Below are 14585 nucleotides of genomic sequence, written 5' to 3'. Positions count from 1 at the left end.
TTTAGACCAGGTTTTAGTTGGTCAATGGCGCAGTCTATTTCAGTTACCTCAAACAATGCAATAATGCACCTGAGCACACCTCGTTTTCAGACCATCACGCCCATAGGCACACAAATGGGTGCAAATACATTTGCTATTTAAACAACGTGCCGCAGGATGTGAAAATGATAACTGCGTAGGGCTGAAACTAGCAAAAAATCATTTGCATTGCGCCAGGTGTATGATAGGGCCCAATAAGTAACAAAACATTTTTTATGGTTTTGTTTTTAATTTTATTAACCCCGCGTGACACAGTATTTTTGGATCTGATAATGCTTTTGATCCATACTGAAAGATATCTGCGCAGATACTGGTGCGCTCGTTCAACACAGTTGTGTTCAATCCTTCGCAGGCTGTGCTGATTTAAATCTAGCGCTTCTGTTTTTGTCGCAAGTTCAGTGACGCAGGTAGTGACGATTCTCTCCGGGTGTTTCTGCTTCCACTCAAAATAGGCATTTTCAAAATGATATAATAAATTATCTGTGGAGTATTTTGAGCTGAAGCTTCACAGACACATTCTGGGGACACCAGAGATTATATTACATATTGTAAAAAGGGGCATAATATGTCACCTTTAAGTGTGTGTTTTATGCAGTAATATCTGCACGGTGAAGCTGATTTACCCTTCTCTGTTGATACATGTGTGTGTAAGGACTCACTCTCAAGCCTGGAAATCCACTGCTGCCGGTTCCTCCGACAGGCCCCTGAAACACACCAAACATAAGAGACTCAATCCCACAATGCATTCACGAGGAACAGGTCTGATGATTTGTCTGCATGTAGGAGTATTTTCAAACATCTTTAAACTGAAGACATCAAAGATCTCTACAGCTGTTAGGAGTATCAGGTTTTTGATACATTGTACTATTATCAGAAACACTGTATTATTTTTTTATTTTTGGACATTGTATTGTTATCAGAAACCCTACTAATTGACATCTTGACAGATAAATGACACACACAAATTTACATAATCCAGAAAGATATTCTTAAATTCAATTTTATGTCCTATTGATAGTCGCAATGGATGCATTGATGACTTTTATGTTGGAAGAAAATTGGCATCCTTTAGGAGTGGTTCAGATTTTATCCAAATGTTTAATTCATTAGTGCTTTGATACACTGCTGTTAAATATTACTACAATTTAAAACAGCTGTTTTCTATGTGAATATCTGTTAAACTGTAATGTATTTCTGTGATGCGCAGCTGTATTTCCAGCATCATTACTCCAGTCTTCAGTGTCACATGATCTTCAGAAATCAGTATAATATGCTGATCTGCTGCTCAAGAAACATTTCTGATTATTATCAATGTTGAAAATAGTTGTGCTGCACAATATTTTTGAGGAAACCTTGACACATTAGATTTTTCAGGATTCACAGATGAATAGAAAGTTCAAAACAACAGCATTTATTTGAAATGGAAATCTTTTGTAACATGTCTTTACTGTCACTTTTGATCAATTGAATGCATCCTTGCTGAATAAAAGTATTAATTATTATTATTGAATCTAATTTAATTCATATTATTTAGTCTTATTTAATCTCGCCAAACTTTTGAACGGAAGTGTACTGAATGTATACATTATACATAATTATTGTAAACCATAGACTTGGATAACTGTGGTCAACCAATATGACTTTTTAATAGCTGACACTGATATCAGTATACCCACAGACTATCTACCTAATACTAATACTACTAATAATAACTATTATTATTATATGATTTAATTCTAAAAAATAAAATGTACATACAATTTCTGAAACGTAATCTTAAATATTTATTTATACAATTGTTGTTGTAGTATTAATACATAATTTTTAGACATAATTTTAATACATTAATTCATATACATAAAATAATACCTTTGTACTGTCCAAAATACTTTGGTTTTCCCTGAATGAAATTATGAATATAGATCTATTGTCCCAATCTGTAGCAAAGGCCCAGTAAATCTGAAATGAATGCATCTTAACTCTATATAACTGTTTATGTGATGTACCTCGTTTCCGTCCGGTCCGGGCGGCCCTCGCTCACCCGCATCTCCAACAACACCCTGCAAAAACACTGCGTCAGTCTCATTTCCATGAGGCCAGATCACACATCACGATTCGTCTGGCTGTGAATCTGATCCCGTACAGTAGTTTATTTCATGTCTTTATACAGGTATCCTGATCAGTGCATGTTACTGTAAATGGCAGCGGTTTGCAGTTCAGGAGAACGTCTGCATGCTTGCTTGTGTCTTTGAGAGCCCAGGGGCCTCTGAACGTCTTCCAGCAAGCTTTCATCCGCGCTGGAGATGCCTGTGATTAATCATTCTGCTGCAGACGGCGGGCAGGAGCCCAGCTGGCACACCGGCACCGTTCCAGGCTTTCTCAGGACCAACACTTCCCAAAACTACACCAACATGAGCTGCTCTCCAGAGTTTACAGAAGCTGAGAGTGACTTTCTGAGAATCTCTGAGAATCTGATCAATCGAGGAATGATTGATCAAATGTCTGAAGACTCCTGGTTAAAAACCAAAGACTTGTACAACTGTGCTCAACCAATCTGACTTTTTAATGGCTGATGCTGATACCAATATCTATAGACTATCTATAGGATTATATAATAATAATAATAATAATAGTTATTATTCTTTTTGATGTTGTTTAATAATATTTTTTTTATTTTATGGTAGAGTATTATTATTATTATTATTATTATTATTATATAATTTAATGGTGGAAAATAACATGTATTTGTAACATGTACTTGCTGAACCTAAATGTTAAATATTTATAAATTAAATAATTACAAATAATTAATTAATACTTAAAGAGATTTATTATTATAATTATCATTATTATATTAAAATAAGTTAAATATTGAAGATTAAATTATTATTATTATTATTATTACTAACCCTTATTATGAAATGCTTTTATGGTGAAAATAAGATGTACATAAAATCTAAATTAACACCTATTTCACATAATATTTACTCAACATTCACAAGATGAAAAATTTAAAACAGAAAATGTGCTATTGCTGATAATCGTAAAGTACTGGCACATGCTAATCATAAAATATCCTGGTTCATCACTATTGTACAATAACTTACAGATTCTGACTTGTATGTATACATATATATATATATATATATATATATATATATATATACTGTATACATACATACATACATACATTTTTTAACAGTCAGAATGACCCTCACAACCCCTTTAAGAAGTGTAGCAATGTTTCTGTACTAATGTAGACTTTTATACATTGCATAACATCTTTCACCAGGATAATGCTGTCGCCTTTACAGCTGGACGGCAGATGACAAGAACAGATTCTTTGTTCATTTTCTTGCGTTTTCTTCACCCTCAAGTAAAAATATGCATCACTCATTTGCATAATATCCCCTGATGACAGCTTAAGAATGAGAGAGCGTTTACCTGTCTTCCTTTGGGACCCTTGATTCCCACAGGACCTGGAATTCCCTGGAACACATCAAGACGATAGCGGTTACCAAACGATCCGATCTGACACACATTGATCACACTGAGCCGGGGGGCGTCATCAATCTCGACGCTGTTGTCTTGTGTGTTTTCCAGCTCATGTCATTCATTTGGGAATTTAAATCTGTCAAATCGCAGCAACTCTCAACACAATGCCTTAACAGCCCATGTGTGTTAGTCAGTCTAACATGTCCAGACGAAACCGCTATTATGCTGATATTAAAAGAATACTGATGGATATAAACAGCATCTGTGACCTGTGATCATTATGACTCATCCGTCATTATGTAAAATGAGTGAAACATGCTTTTACAGTAAGACATTTACAATGAAAGTCTATGGGGCAAGTGTACAGGAGCAGAAATATACAGAATTATTCAGTAAAAATTCTTTAAATTTGAGCCATTAAATGTTTACAACATTCTTTTGTGGTAGAACTAGTTAAAAAAAAAAATTTCATTTAAAAAATGTAAATGAAAAAATATTAACTTATTTTAGTTAACTAAAACTATTAAAATAATTTATGTTAATTGAAATAAATAATGAAATATACTGTAAATATTAGATTAAAAACTTTTTATTGAAAATTAAATTTCTTTTTTTTCTATTATTATTATTATTATTATTATTATTAAAACCTATTTCAGTTAGTTGCCAGGGCAATATTTGTAGTTTTCATTTAGTTTAAGTATTAAAGCTATAAATAAATAAATAAATAAATATTTACAAAATAATACAAATGAAAAAAGCACAGATTAAAATTAAAATTACTAAATTACTAAACATAAAATTAAAATTAAACTGATAATTCAATATATTCAAAATAGAACTGTAGTTCAAACAGTAAAGCTTGACGTTTGTAACGCCACAAACATGGGTTTGATTTGCATGGAATGCGTGAACATGGAAAACTTCAATGCAATGCAAGCTGATTTGAATAAAAGTGTCAAATGCATAAATGTAAATGTAATTTCTGAGAGTGAAGTTTGCTGCATGTACTAAACCCCATTTCAGATACCACTGAAACCAAGTGAAACTGACCAGGTTAAACGGGTTTTGTCTGATCCTGACATGAGACATGAAACAAGCAACATCTCTTGAGATGCAGTAGTCAGATCTTGACTTCATACAGCTCACTGATTCTTGAGTACTGGGACACAACAGGCTAGAGGACTGCAATAATAAAATATTTTGAGACTGCTACTGTACGTACATTTACACCTTTAGGTCCAGGGTTTCCCTCCGGTCCTGCCAAACCCTGCAAAACATTATACACATTCACATGTAAGTCAAATACACACATCTTGAAACCTGCCAAAAACATGTCAAGGTAAAAAAAAAACAACAACAACTCGAAACTATGAAATTATACTTTATCAAATAACTGTGAACATTCACTAAAGCAAAACTAGAATTAGATTGTGCTGGAGATGAATGGAATACTGCCTTTCTAAAGATACTAAAAATGCTGTATACACACAATGAACAATATGAAAATACAGAGCACACTGCACAGAATAATGTATCCCACAATGCAATGCACTCAACCACCCATTTCATGTGTGATGAATGAACTGCGATATCATCCGTGATTCTTTTTTTGACTCATTACATGATCAAACTGTCAAGAATTAAGAAACTTTTACAGCAAACTGCATCCCATCCCATCAATTTGGAGATTTTTTACTTTCATAACATGCCTTCTTTCAGACTAGTGGAAAGAAAACTTCAGAAAAAGTTTTTATGTTATTGCACTTTATTTATTTGTGTCTGTAGATTTAAATTACAAATCATATCTTAAAAAGTTGTTTCCCCACTTCAGCAGCACTTACATACACCAAACTTAGCAGTTGTATTCCTATGTATATTCTGAAGGTTTTTACTGAGGAGCTTGTTCATTTATCATTTACACTGATTTGTATAACATTTTATTCCTAAAAACATGGTGAAAATGTATATTTTCTGGCTGTTGACAGTATTTTCTGATTTATGGATTGATAAAAAGAGATATTCATAATCCCCTCTATAAAAAACCCTTAACTCCAATGTCAACAAGATCAAACAAGAATGTTGAATCTGGCTTTATCCAATGTTCAGATTTATCTTCTGGAAATGTATGCAAATTAGTGCATAACATATCAGAAAACTTAGTACAAAACAATCGTCTTAATGTACTGTGATTGATCAGCTGGGGAAGTGTGGTGATATCTACTAGTTTCAATTTTTATCCTATTCACCTTGTCTTTAAATGTTTATGCAGTATTAATCGTTGCATATTGTGTATTATTTCACATACTACTTTTAAAAATACAACATACAGTATACTGCACAGTACATTCTAAACAGCTGCCTGATATTAAATTTCAATTTAGAATCAAGTTTAATATTTTAAAATTTAGGATCAAGATGAAGTAACACATTATCAAAAAGCCTTTTTTGTTGTTCTTAGTGGATATTGGTCACTGCACCTGCCTGCCAGGGTAACCTGCCGCCCCAGATATGCCCGGTAATCCCGGCAAACCCTGAGGAGAAAAGAAAGAAAAACGTGAATGAGAGATGAGAGTGGCTGCCAGTGGACGAATAGAGCCACTATTGTTCCCTGTGGCATCTCTCTCTCAAAGCATCCACGGGCCGGAGCGGCTCTCCGCAGCCTGACCCTGGCTGAAGTCCAGACGGCGGCTCCTCTCCGCTGCACGACTCCAGTGCGGATCATCTTTGCATCAGATGACTGCATATAAAGACTGCGCTTTGTGACTGAATGAAACTTTCCATGTATTGAGTTCCAAACCTTCCGGACTCGGTTATTGAGGAGGTACAAAGGTACAACTCATAGATCTGTTTAATGCCATGTCAAACATGTAGGCAGGGATGGAAAGAGAATTAAAGCCGATTGTACGGGCAAAATATGTGCAACAGGATGGCTGCTATGTGAAAGGGAGATTAAATATAATGCAAAAACCTAACTACAGGATGTTTGAAATTGATTTTCAGCTCCATCTATTGAGGACAATCTGATAGATGTTGACAAAAAATATTTTTTTTACATTTTGCATTTCATACATGCACTATATTAAAAAAGGGACATCACTGTGAAACAGTATAAAAGATGTATCTGAATTATAAAAGAGTCTATCTGAAGTATTGCTTTATTGCTTACAGGATCACTATTATACAGAAAACTGTCAAATAATCTGCATGAGGAGAAACAATAATGTACAGTATGTGGAAAATACATTTTTTTTAACCTTAAACCGCATAAAAACATTACACCAAATACACAAAATAATGTTCTTTTTAGCAGCATCATATGACCCCTTTAACAAATCATAGCTAGTGTTACACTAGTAATAATTCATGCAACACTTGTTACTTAAAAATAGCTACTTAAGGTAATAAAGAATATTTGTTGAGTCCAATTTACGTCTAATTTACCGGTATGATTAGCAGTAATAATAGTGATACTTCACTAAGCAAACATTACTAGTTAAATATGGCTTGGGATCTGACAAACTACAGCCTCAAAGCAGCTTCACGGACACTAACTGATTGAAGCAGTAGTTGAAAATATCAATGGACAAACAGACCGACATCCACCTGAGATGCGTTTCATCCACTCACCTGTTCTCCGGGCAGACCTGCGGGTCCTGGATAGCCTTTGGGACCCTGCAGGTGAAAAAAAAGGAAAGCAGATTACAACCTTTTACAGAGCACAAAGCAAAGAATTTTCTCATTTCCCTACAATGTTAAGAACAAGGAGAAACAGAGAGACTTGTACTTGACGTTCTATCTTTTCCACATTTCTGGGGATTGTGTTGCCTAAAGTCCCAGTGGCCTCAGATAAGACTAATAGCCCTTAAGAATTTCCCCAGAACTGTCAAAACCCTTTAAAGCTTTCCCCGTCTGACAGCTCCAGCTAGAGCCCATGAAAGAAAGACAAGTCACGACAGTGAGACGGGGAGGGGAGGTCAGAAAACCTCACCTCGAAACTTTTCTTGTGTGCTGGAACCGATCGGTGCCAAATTTACTGAAGCACAACAATGCAATCCTACAGTCAGTTATGCAAATATATCTTTGAGTTGAATATTTTGATATTCAGATGCCTGATTTGATAGAGGTTCTCACATCTGTTTGCCAGCAGGTGGCGCTGTGTGTTGGACCGAGCGGAGAGGCTCAAGTGTGGGCAATCCTCTGATTTGGAAAATTCCAGGCCTTCTGACCACGCATCAGAGGTCACTGTGATTTACGCCTGACCTGGTCTGGACCTGCAGGACTACTTCTGCTCAAGCTCTTTAAACATTTTACTGCAAAAGCTGAGTGCTCCAGATACTAATGACCTATAAAAACAGCATTTAAACGGATCCCTTAAGTTTAGCACGCTCAAGATCAAAGACTCCGGCATTCGGCAGGAGCGAGGTGAGGTGGTTCAACAAGAAATGAAAGTCAAGACAAATACATCAATTCTACTATGGACTTTTCGCAATCTCGAAATCTCAAATACCCTGTTCTCGTTACCTCATTGAGTATTCAAGATGCACTGTATTCAAGATACTCACCCTGCACTGGCTTCCTGTTGATTTTAGAGTCCGATATAAAGTTTTGATAATGGTTTTTAAAGGTTTGCATGGCCTTGCTCCAGAGTACATTTAATGTCTGTTACAGCAGCGCTGTTTTGCTAGACCTCTAAGATCATCACAGAGGCGTTTGCTTTTACATGTTCCCAGATCACGGTTGAAAACCAAAGGTGATCGAGCCTTTTCTGTGGCAGCCCCACGTCTTTGGAATAGTCTCTCATGTGACTCATTAGACTGTTTTAAATCAATGTTGAAAACAAACCTTTACTCTGTGGCATACAGTTGCCCCTAGCTTTTGGGACATTGATCAGTGATGGATATTGTTGTGCATTGTGTCTGTTTGAGTAATTTTTAGACATGTAAAGCACTTTGGTCAACTGGTGTTGTTTTAAATGTGCTATATAAATAAATGTTGATTGAATATCTTGTTTCACTCTGCAAATGTCACATTATAGAAGAAAAATGGATTGCTTTCACCTATGCAAGTAAACGAAATGTTGTGCAAGAAATGACTAGCTTTTAGGATTGATATCTCAGCCCACAGCTCAGATGGGTTGATAAAGCAAGAAACTTTCTTAATGAAACCTGGACGAACTTGATTTGGTCAGCTTATAAGTCTTTGGCGGCCATTTGTCTTTGGAGGCAAATCAATGACTTCTGTCATGACTTGATCTATTCTATCAACGATTCTGGTTTCACCTCCAGATCCCTGTGGTTTTCCCACTCTCAGATGAATCAGGCCAGGATCCACAAACCTAACCATACAGATCTGCTTTTTATCACTTCCCGGGTTGTGACAACTGACCTTTCAAAACCAACTAAAAAAAGCCCCCACACAATAGAAAATAGCTCTTTCCAAAAAGGCCTCCATTTCCAAAGAAAACTCCACTTGGAGAACATTAATAATTTCTGAGAGTTAAGCCACACAAAAACAGTCTCAACTGTGCTCTTGGGATTGCAAGTGAAAATCCGATTACAATTGGCCACTGTTAGCAAAATGAGCTCTGGCCAACAATTTCTAGTCAAAACTGAAAGGACTTTACAAGGCCTTTGGTTCTCTTCACCTCGCAAACCAAAACAAGAGCTACTGAATACCCCTCATGATATCTCCCAACAAACTACCCTCACAAACTCAAGTCATAGACCTTGAATATTGCAAAAACACATTCTCTAGCTGAGTTACGTGAGTGAAGACTTGCGGCAGTTGCGCTTTTGAAGATGCAACATGGGACTGTTCATGTCACCCTGTAGAGTGCCTTTCCTCTAAAAGACGACCCTTGACCTCTGGGGGGTCTCATGTTCTAACGGGTGCTCCCAGGTGATGGCGACTCCCCGATCAAAGCTACGTCTTGAGAAGTGTGAACAGACCTTCGCCTGCCCCAAAAACACCACACGGGGTCTTTATTCTGGTCCGTAACCCAATCCAGCCGCTGCTCAGAGGGGCCTTTCCGCCGCGGTGGCGGTAACAGATACTGTGTAACACTGTGGAGAATGAAACACTACATCTCACCAATACAAACAGCCCATAATTCAGCCGAAACGGGCTCTCCGGCAGTACGGTGGGAGAGAAGGACTTACCTTTGGACCTGCTTCACCTTTAGGACCCTGTGGACCCAGCCGTCCTCTTTCACCCTGAAATAATAAAAGAGAAGAAACTCAGTGTTGTCCTTCATCACCTGAGGGTCATACCTGGATGATGAAAACAGCAGCAATTCTGCCATTGCTTACTCTTCGCCCTCACATTTCAAAGCTTTTCTTTCAGGGAAATCAAACAAACCGATATATCCGATATGCCGATATTTTTTAAATACTTTTGACCGATAACCATTGCCGATACCGATATATATTCCCTATTGTTTTGAAACAACACCAAGTCTTTCCAGAGAAGGAATCATAAACCGTTTTTATTTTTAAAAACAAGCAAACTTGTTTGTTAAAACTAATAAACATTATTCAAGTTATTTTTTAATGAGACTACACTGAAAGCTTTGAAAATACCTATTATAATATCAAGCTCTGCTGTTTTTTCTTTTTACTTTTTCTTTCAGTTGCAGTTGAAACCTTAACATTTTATTTGTAGATTTAATATTAATAGATGATAGAAAGCAAAAAAAATTAAAAATTATAGCTCCTTGTACTTGAGTTTTCATAATCCCTTTGAAAAAAATATATTAAATATTAATGTATAAATCTGTATATATTAAATCATTTAATTTACAAGTGTCATGTTTGTGATTTTTATTCATGTAAGCTATAGCTTCTCTCGTGATTTAATGGCATCAATTACTGCTTTATTCATTTAGAAACACCAGTATATTAATGCTATTTGTGTATTTTGCTTTTCATTTTATCACAAGTAGCCCTACAGCGCCCCCAAAGTAAATAAAAAATCCTGACGAGACACGTTTTGATCGACATTTGTAATTTTGGGTGCCCAATTTTCCCAACCATTTTCACTATCGAGTATTGCTTTAGTTCTATTTCCCGTGCAACAAGAAAGTCCTACAGATTTGGAACAACATGAGGGTGAGTAAACTGACAATTATGTTCATTTATGGGTGAATGATCCCTTTAAAGGCCAGAAAACCAGTGAGTGATTGCTGTAGTTTAACGTTTTAGGGCTGTAAATGCAAAGAAATCTCAAAGCACCCCGAGAGAAAAGATGCTGTAGTTCGTCTTTGTGGATCATTTACCTTATCACCTGCCGGCGCTTGACCCGGGGACAGTCCAGGATCACCTTTTGCTCCCTGGGACATAAATAAAGTGCACTATGTTAATTCAGTTTGACGTTCTACATGCCATAAAACGAGCTGTCAAAGGAAACTCAAAAGCATGTCTAAAATTCAAGAAGACACATGCAAATCATGTTCGCCTGTGCTGACAGATTAAGGCAAGTGATAACGGTGGATCTGGAGAGATTTAAGAGGCAAAAGCTGCTTTCTACGTGTATGCAAATACACTAAACCTTAGAATAGAGTTCAACCTATTATATATTGGACCGTTGATATCTGAACTTTATCAATCCATCCATCAATGCACCAATAATCATCGTCAATCATTTCATCCATCAATCATGTGTCGATCAACATGCATCATCCACCATTCATTGATTTATTCATTCAATCTGATTTTGTGGATTCAACCAACTGTGCAATATTGTGCTTTTGCACTACACAATACTTTTTAATTACACTTAAAATGCATCTAAATCCAAAGGGAGTCAGTGGAAGTTGACTGGAAAAAAAGTCTCACGGCATGGACAAAAATTTAGCATGTCAGTCAAACATCTCCAAATCCATTCAGGCCCGAGTGAGAGTTTTAATCCTTGACGGAAACACAATTGCTGCCAATCAACACTAGACAGCACGGATCTGACACCTGCGAAACGCCACTTCACTAAAGCAAACCCTGCCATGATCCGCTGACTTTAGACTGAAAAACCAAATGTCAACCGAGCAGACGAGCTGCATTCAGGTCTCGATAAAACATGTCACAGCCAAACCTCTCAAACCTGTGAAGCCCATCTCATTTCGCGCTCTATGTCATCCCTGAAGTCTTAAGAAGGGATATGAAGCACAAAGCGCTCCAGCTCCGTCTCGCTTCTCCAGATCCCAGCAGATACATGACTCATCTGTGGGCTGCACTGAGATGCTTCACAGTTTCCACCATCAGGCTCAGATGGGCCCCCGGTGATGATATCTGCTGCCCACTCAGGTCATCTCTGAATGGACAGAGAGATGAACACTTTGTCCTAAAGCTTGATGGGAAAATCAGATTGGCGTATTTGGCACTTGTGAATATGAAGGTCAAGCGTTCAGATTAATGGGAAAGGAAAAAAACACAATCTCCTTTGTTTCTCCGAGACAGCAAAATAGAGAGCAAAAGGAGTCCTCCAGCTTCTCAGATGTTTCTGTCTGGTCATTTCACATGTCTTCTATAAAACTGTGGTTTTGTCTCTAAGGCCCCTGCAGATGTCCACAACAACATTCAAAGGCCCTCTGACTTTTAGATTTGTTTGTGATTTTGGCCTAGAAAAAAGTAACAAATACATACATACATACATACATACATATATATTTTTTGATTTATGTGTTAATAAACATTTTTAATAAACAAATTTATGTGATTACATTACATAGGTTTTTCATTGCATACATTTTTCAGAAATCACATTTTTATGATTATAAAATGTATATTAAAATGAAAAAAAAGGATTATGCAATTTTTATTAAATTACTTGACTTTTCCAGCTCTAGAAACAACTTGTAAAATTTGAAAAAAAAAATATTATTAATAATTGTATATCTATACATACTTTCAATATAATTAATAGTATTAATTTGCATGATTAGATTAAGTAACTTTTATTAAATTACATGAGTTTTGCAGGTCTTTTACATTACACTGTTAAATGAGAAAACCAGTTTATTCTTATTTTATTAATTTAATTGTTTAGATAACATTTAAAAAAAATTCAATTATGTGATTTTTCCAGGTCTAGAAATCACACTTTTATAATCAGAAAAATGTATATTCTTAAAAATGCAATTTTATCAATTCATGTAATAGTTTTTATTACATTACTTTTCAAGATCGAGAAATTACACTTTTAAAAGTGTATATTCTTTTAAAAAATTTATTTTATTAATTTATGTCATTAGAGTACATCATTTTTATTTAATTACATGACTTTTTCAGGTCTAGTAAACACATTTTTATAATGAGAAAAAAAATTATTATTATTATTATTATTTTTTTTTTAAATTTACATTAGCCTTTTACATTACGTAATTCTTATTAATTGATGTGACTTTTCCAGGCCTAAAAAAAAAAGAGTTTTAAAATGAGGAAAAGGCATATTCTTTTTTAAAATGCAATTTTATTCATTTATGGTATTTGATTACATACTTTTTATTAAATGGTGTGACTTTTTCATGTCTAGAAATCACACTTTCGTAATGAGAAAAATGTATATATATATATACATATATCCATGCTGATTACGTAATTTTATTACATTACTTGACTTTTCTAGGTATATTCTTATTATAATTTTTGTGTTTAGAATACCTAATGTTTTATTAAATTAAATGATTTTTTCAGGTCTAGAAAACACTTCTATAAGTAGAAAATGTATATAGTAAATGTATTGCTCATCAAATTCACTTACAGTAAGATTAAATGAACTGCATTCCATATTTTTATTTCTCCAAATGAATTATTAATCAAGATACTTGTCTCTGGATTCTCCTGAGCTGTGAAAGAGCAGCATGAGTGATACATCTCTGCTGTGGGAACCTCTGAGCTGTGATTAGTGGCGAGAGCGAGCGAGTGAAGCGCGTGTGAAAGCCGCAGACGTCTGCTGCGGTAAATAAAGCACATCCACACGGGTCCACACTCAACACTAGCGGCCCGACAGGCTTTATGAGCCACATCATAATAAAACACACGGGGCTCATGTGGAAGCGTCCAGTAAAGAGCTACACATGCTCAGTGTGACAGACGTGCACGGAAACAGAGAGACAGAGACGTAACTATAGCTTAAAAGGATAATAACTAAACAACTCAAACTGAAATTACAATACATTCAAAATATTTAGAGCTAAAGCCAATAACAAAACTACTAAAATTACGATGAATGAATGAACGGAACATATGAGAATACAAGCTGATTAAAATATTAATAGAAACTTAAACATAAATAAAAAATAAATTACAACTATTTAAAAATCTTTTTAAAAGCTATTGAAAATAACAAAAGCACATTACAAAATTTCTAAAAATTAAACTAAAATTAAAATGAAAATTTGAAAAAGTTGATTCAAAATAACAATACAAATATAACAGAATTAAAAAATAAATAAAAAACTTTAGAAATAGAAACATTTTAAAAGGAAACACTAAAAAATGATAAAAGCACATCAAATTACTAAACATTAAGCCAAAGTTAAAATGAAAACCAAAAAATATCAAAACAAAAGCTGATTCAAAATATGAATTTTACACTAAAGCTAAAATAAAAATAAATGAAAAAATTAAATGTTGTTCCAAAGAAAAAAACTAATAAAAGTGTCAAAAGTGCACAGCACAATTACAACAAAAAATGAACTACAATATTATGAATTTATGAAAAAATAAAATTATAATAAAAAATAAAAAATGAAAACTGAACATATAAATATAAAAGCAGATTCAAAATATTAAAACTAAAAACTACTAAAAACTAAAGCTGAATTAAATATATGAAAACTATCTAGAAATGTTTTAAAAGCATATAATCATCATCGGTGCTGAAGATTTCCACTGACACATGTCTCATCACTGTGTTTGTCTGCTTTTTCCACTGCTGGAAAAACTGCACAGGTTCATCCCCTTTCAGGACACACCTGCGTCCTGATGTTCCACACACACACACACACACACATACTCAGACTCTCTCTCTCTCTCTCACACACACACACACACACA

At 35.1% G+C, this 14585-nt stretch overlaps 1 protein-coding gene across 1 annotated transcript in view; it reads right to left on the bottom strand.

The window, feature by feature from the left end:
- LOC107570242 (collagen alpha-1(XXIV) chain-like) overlaps window positions 1–14585 on the bottom strand; it is a 107440-nt gene that overhangs the window by 55249 nt on the left and 37606 nt on the right. Inside the window, exons 5-12 of the mRNA XM_016256452.1 lie at window positions 10811–10864; window positions 9696–9749; window positions 7165–7209; window positions 6015–6068; window positions 4760–4804; window positions 3484–3570; window positions 2046–2099; window positions 699–743 (exon numbers count right to left, since the gene is read on the bottom strand). Coding sequence (XP_016111938.1) covers window positions 699–743; window positions 2046–2099; window positions 3484–3570; window positions 4760–4804; window positions 6015–6068; window positions 7165–7209; window positions 9696–9749; window positions 10811–10864 — 438 coding nt within the window. The remainder of the gene's footprint in view (window positions 1–698; window positions 744–2045; window positions 2100–3483; window positions 3571–4759; window positions 4805–6014; window positions 6069–7164; window positions 7210–9695; window positions 9750–10810; window positions 10865–14585) is intronic.

The sequence above is a fragment of the Sinocyclocheilus grahami genome, unplaced genomic scaffold (assembly GCF_001515645.1).
Source record: "Sinocyclocheilus grahami isolate Dianchi unplaced genomic scaffold, SAMN03320097.WGS_v1.1 scaffold1431.1, whole genome shotgun sequence".
In the NCBI taxonomy this organism is placed as follows: domain Eukaryota; kingdom Metazoa; phylum Chordata; class Actinopteri; order Cypriniformes; family Cyprinidae; genus Sinocyclocheilus; species Sinocyclocheilus grahami.
The sequence above is the reverse complement of the archived record's forward strand: the minus strand, read 5'-3'. Positions and strand labels throughout refer to the sequence as shown.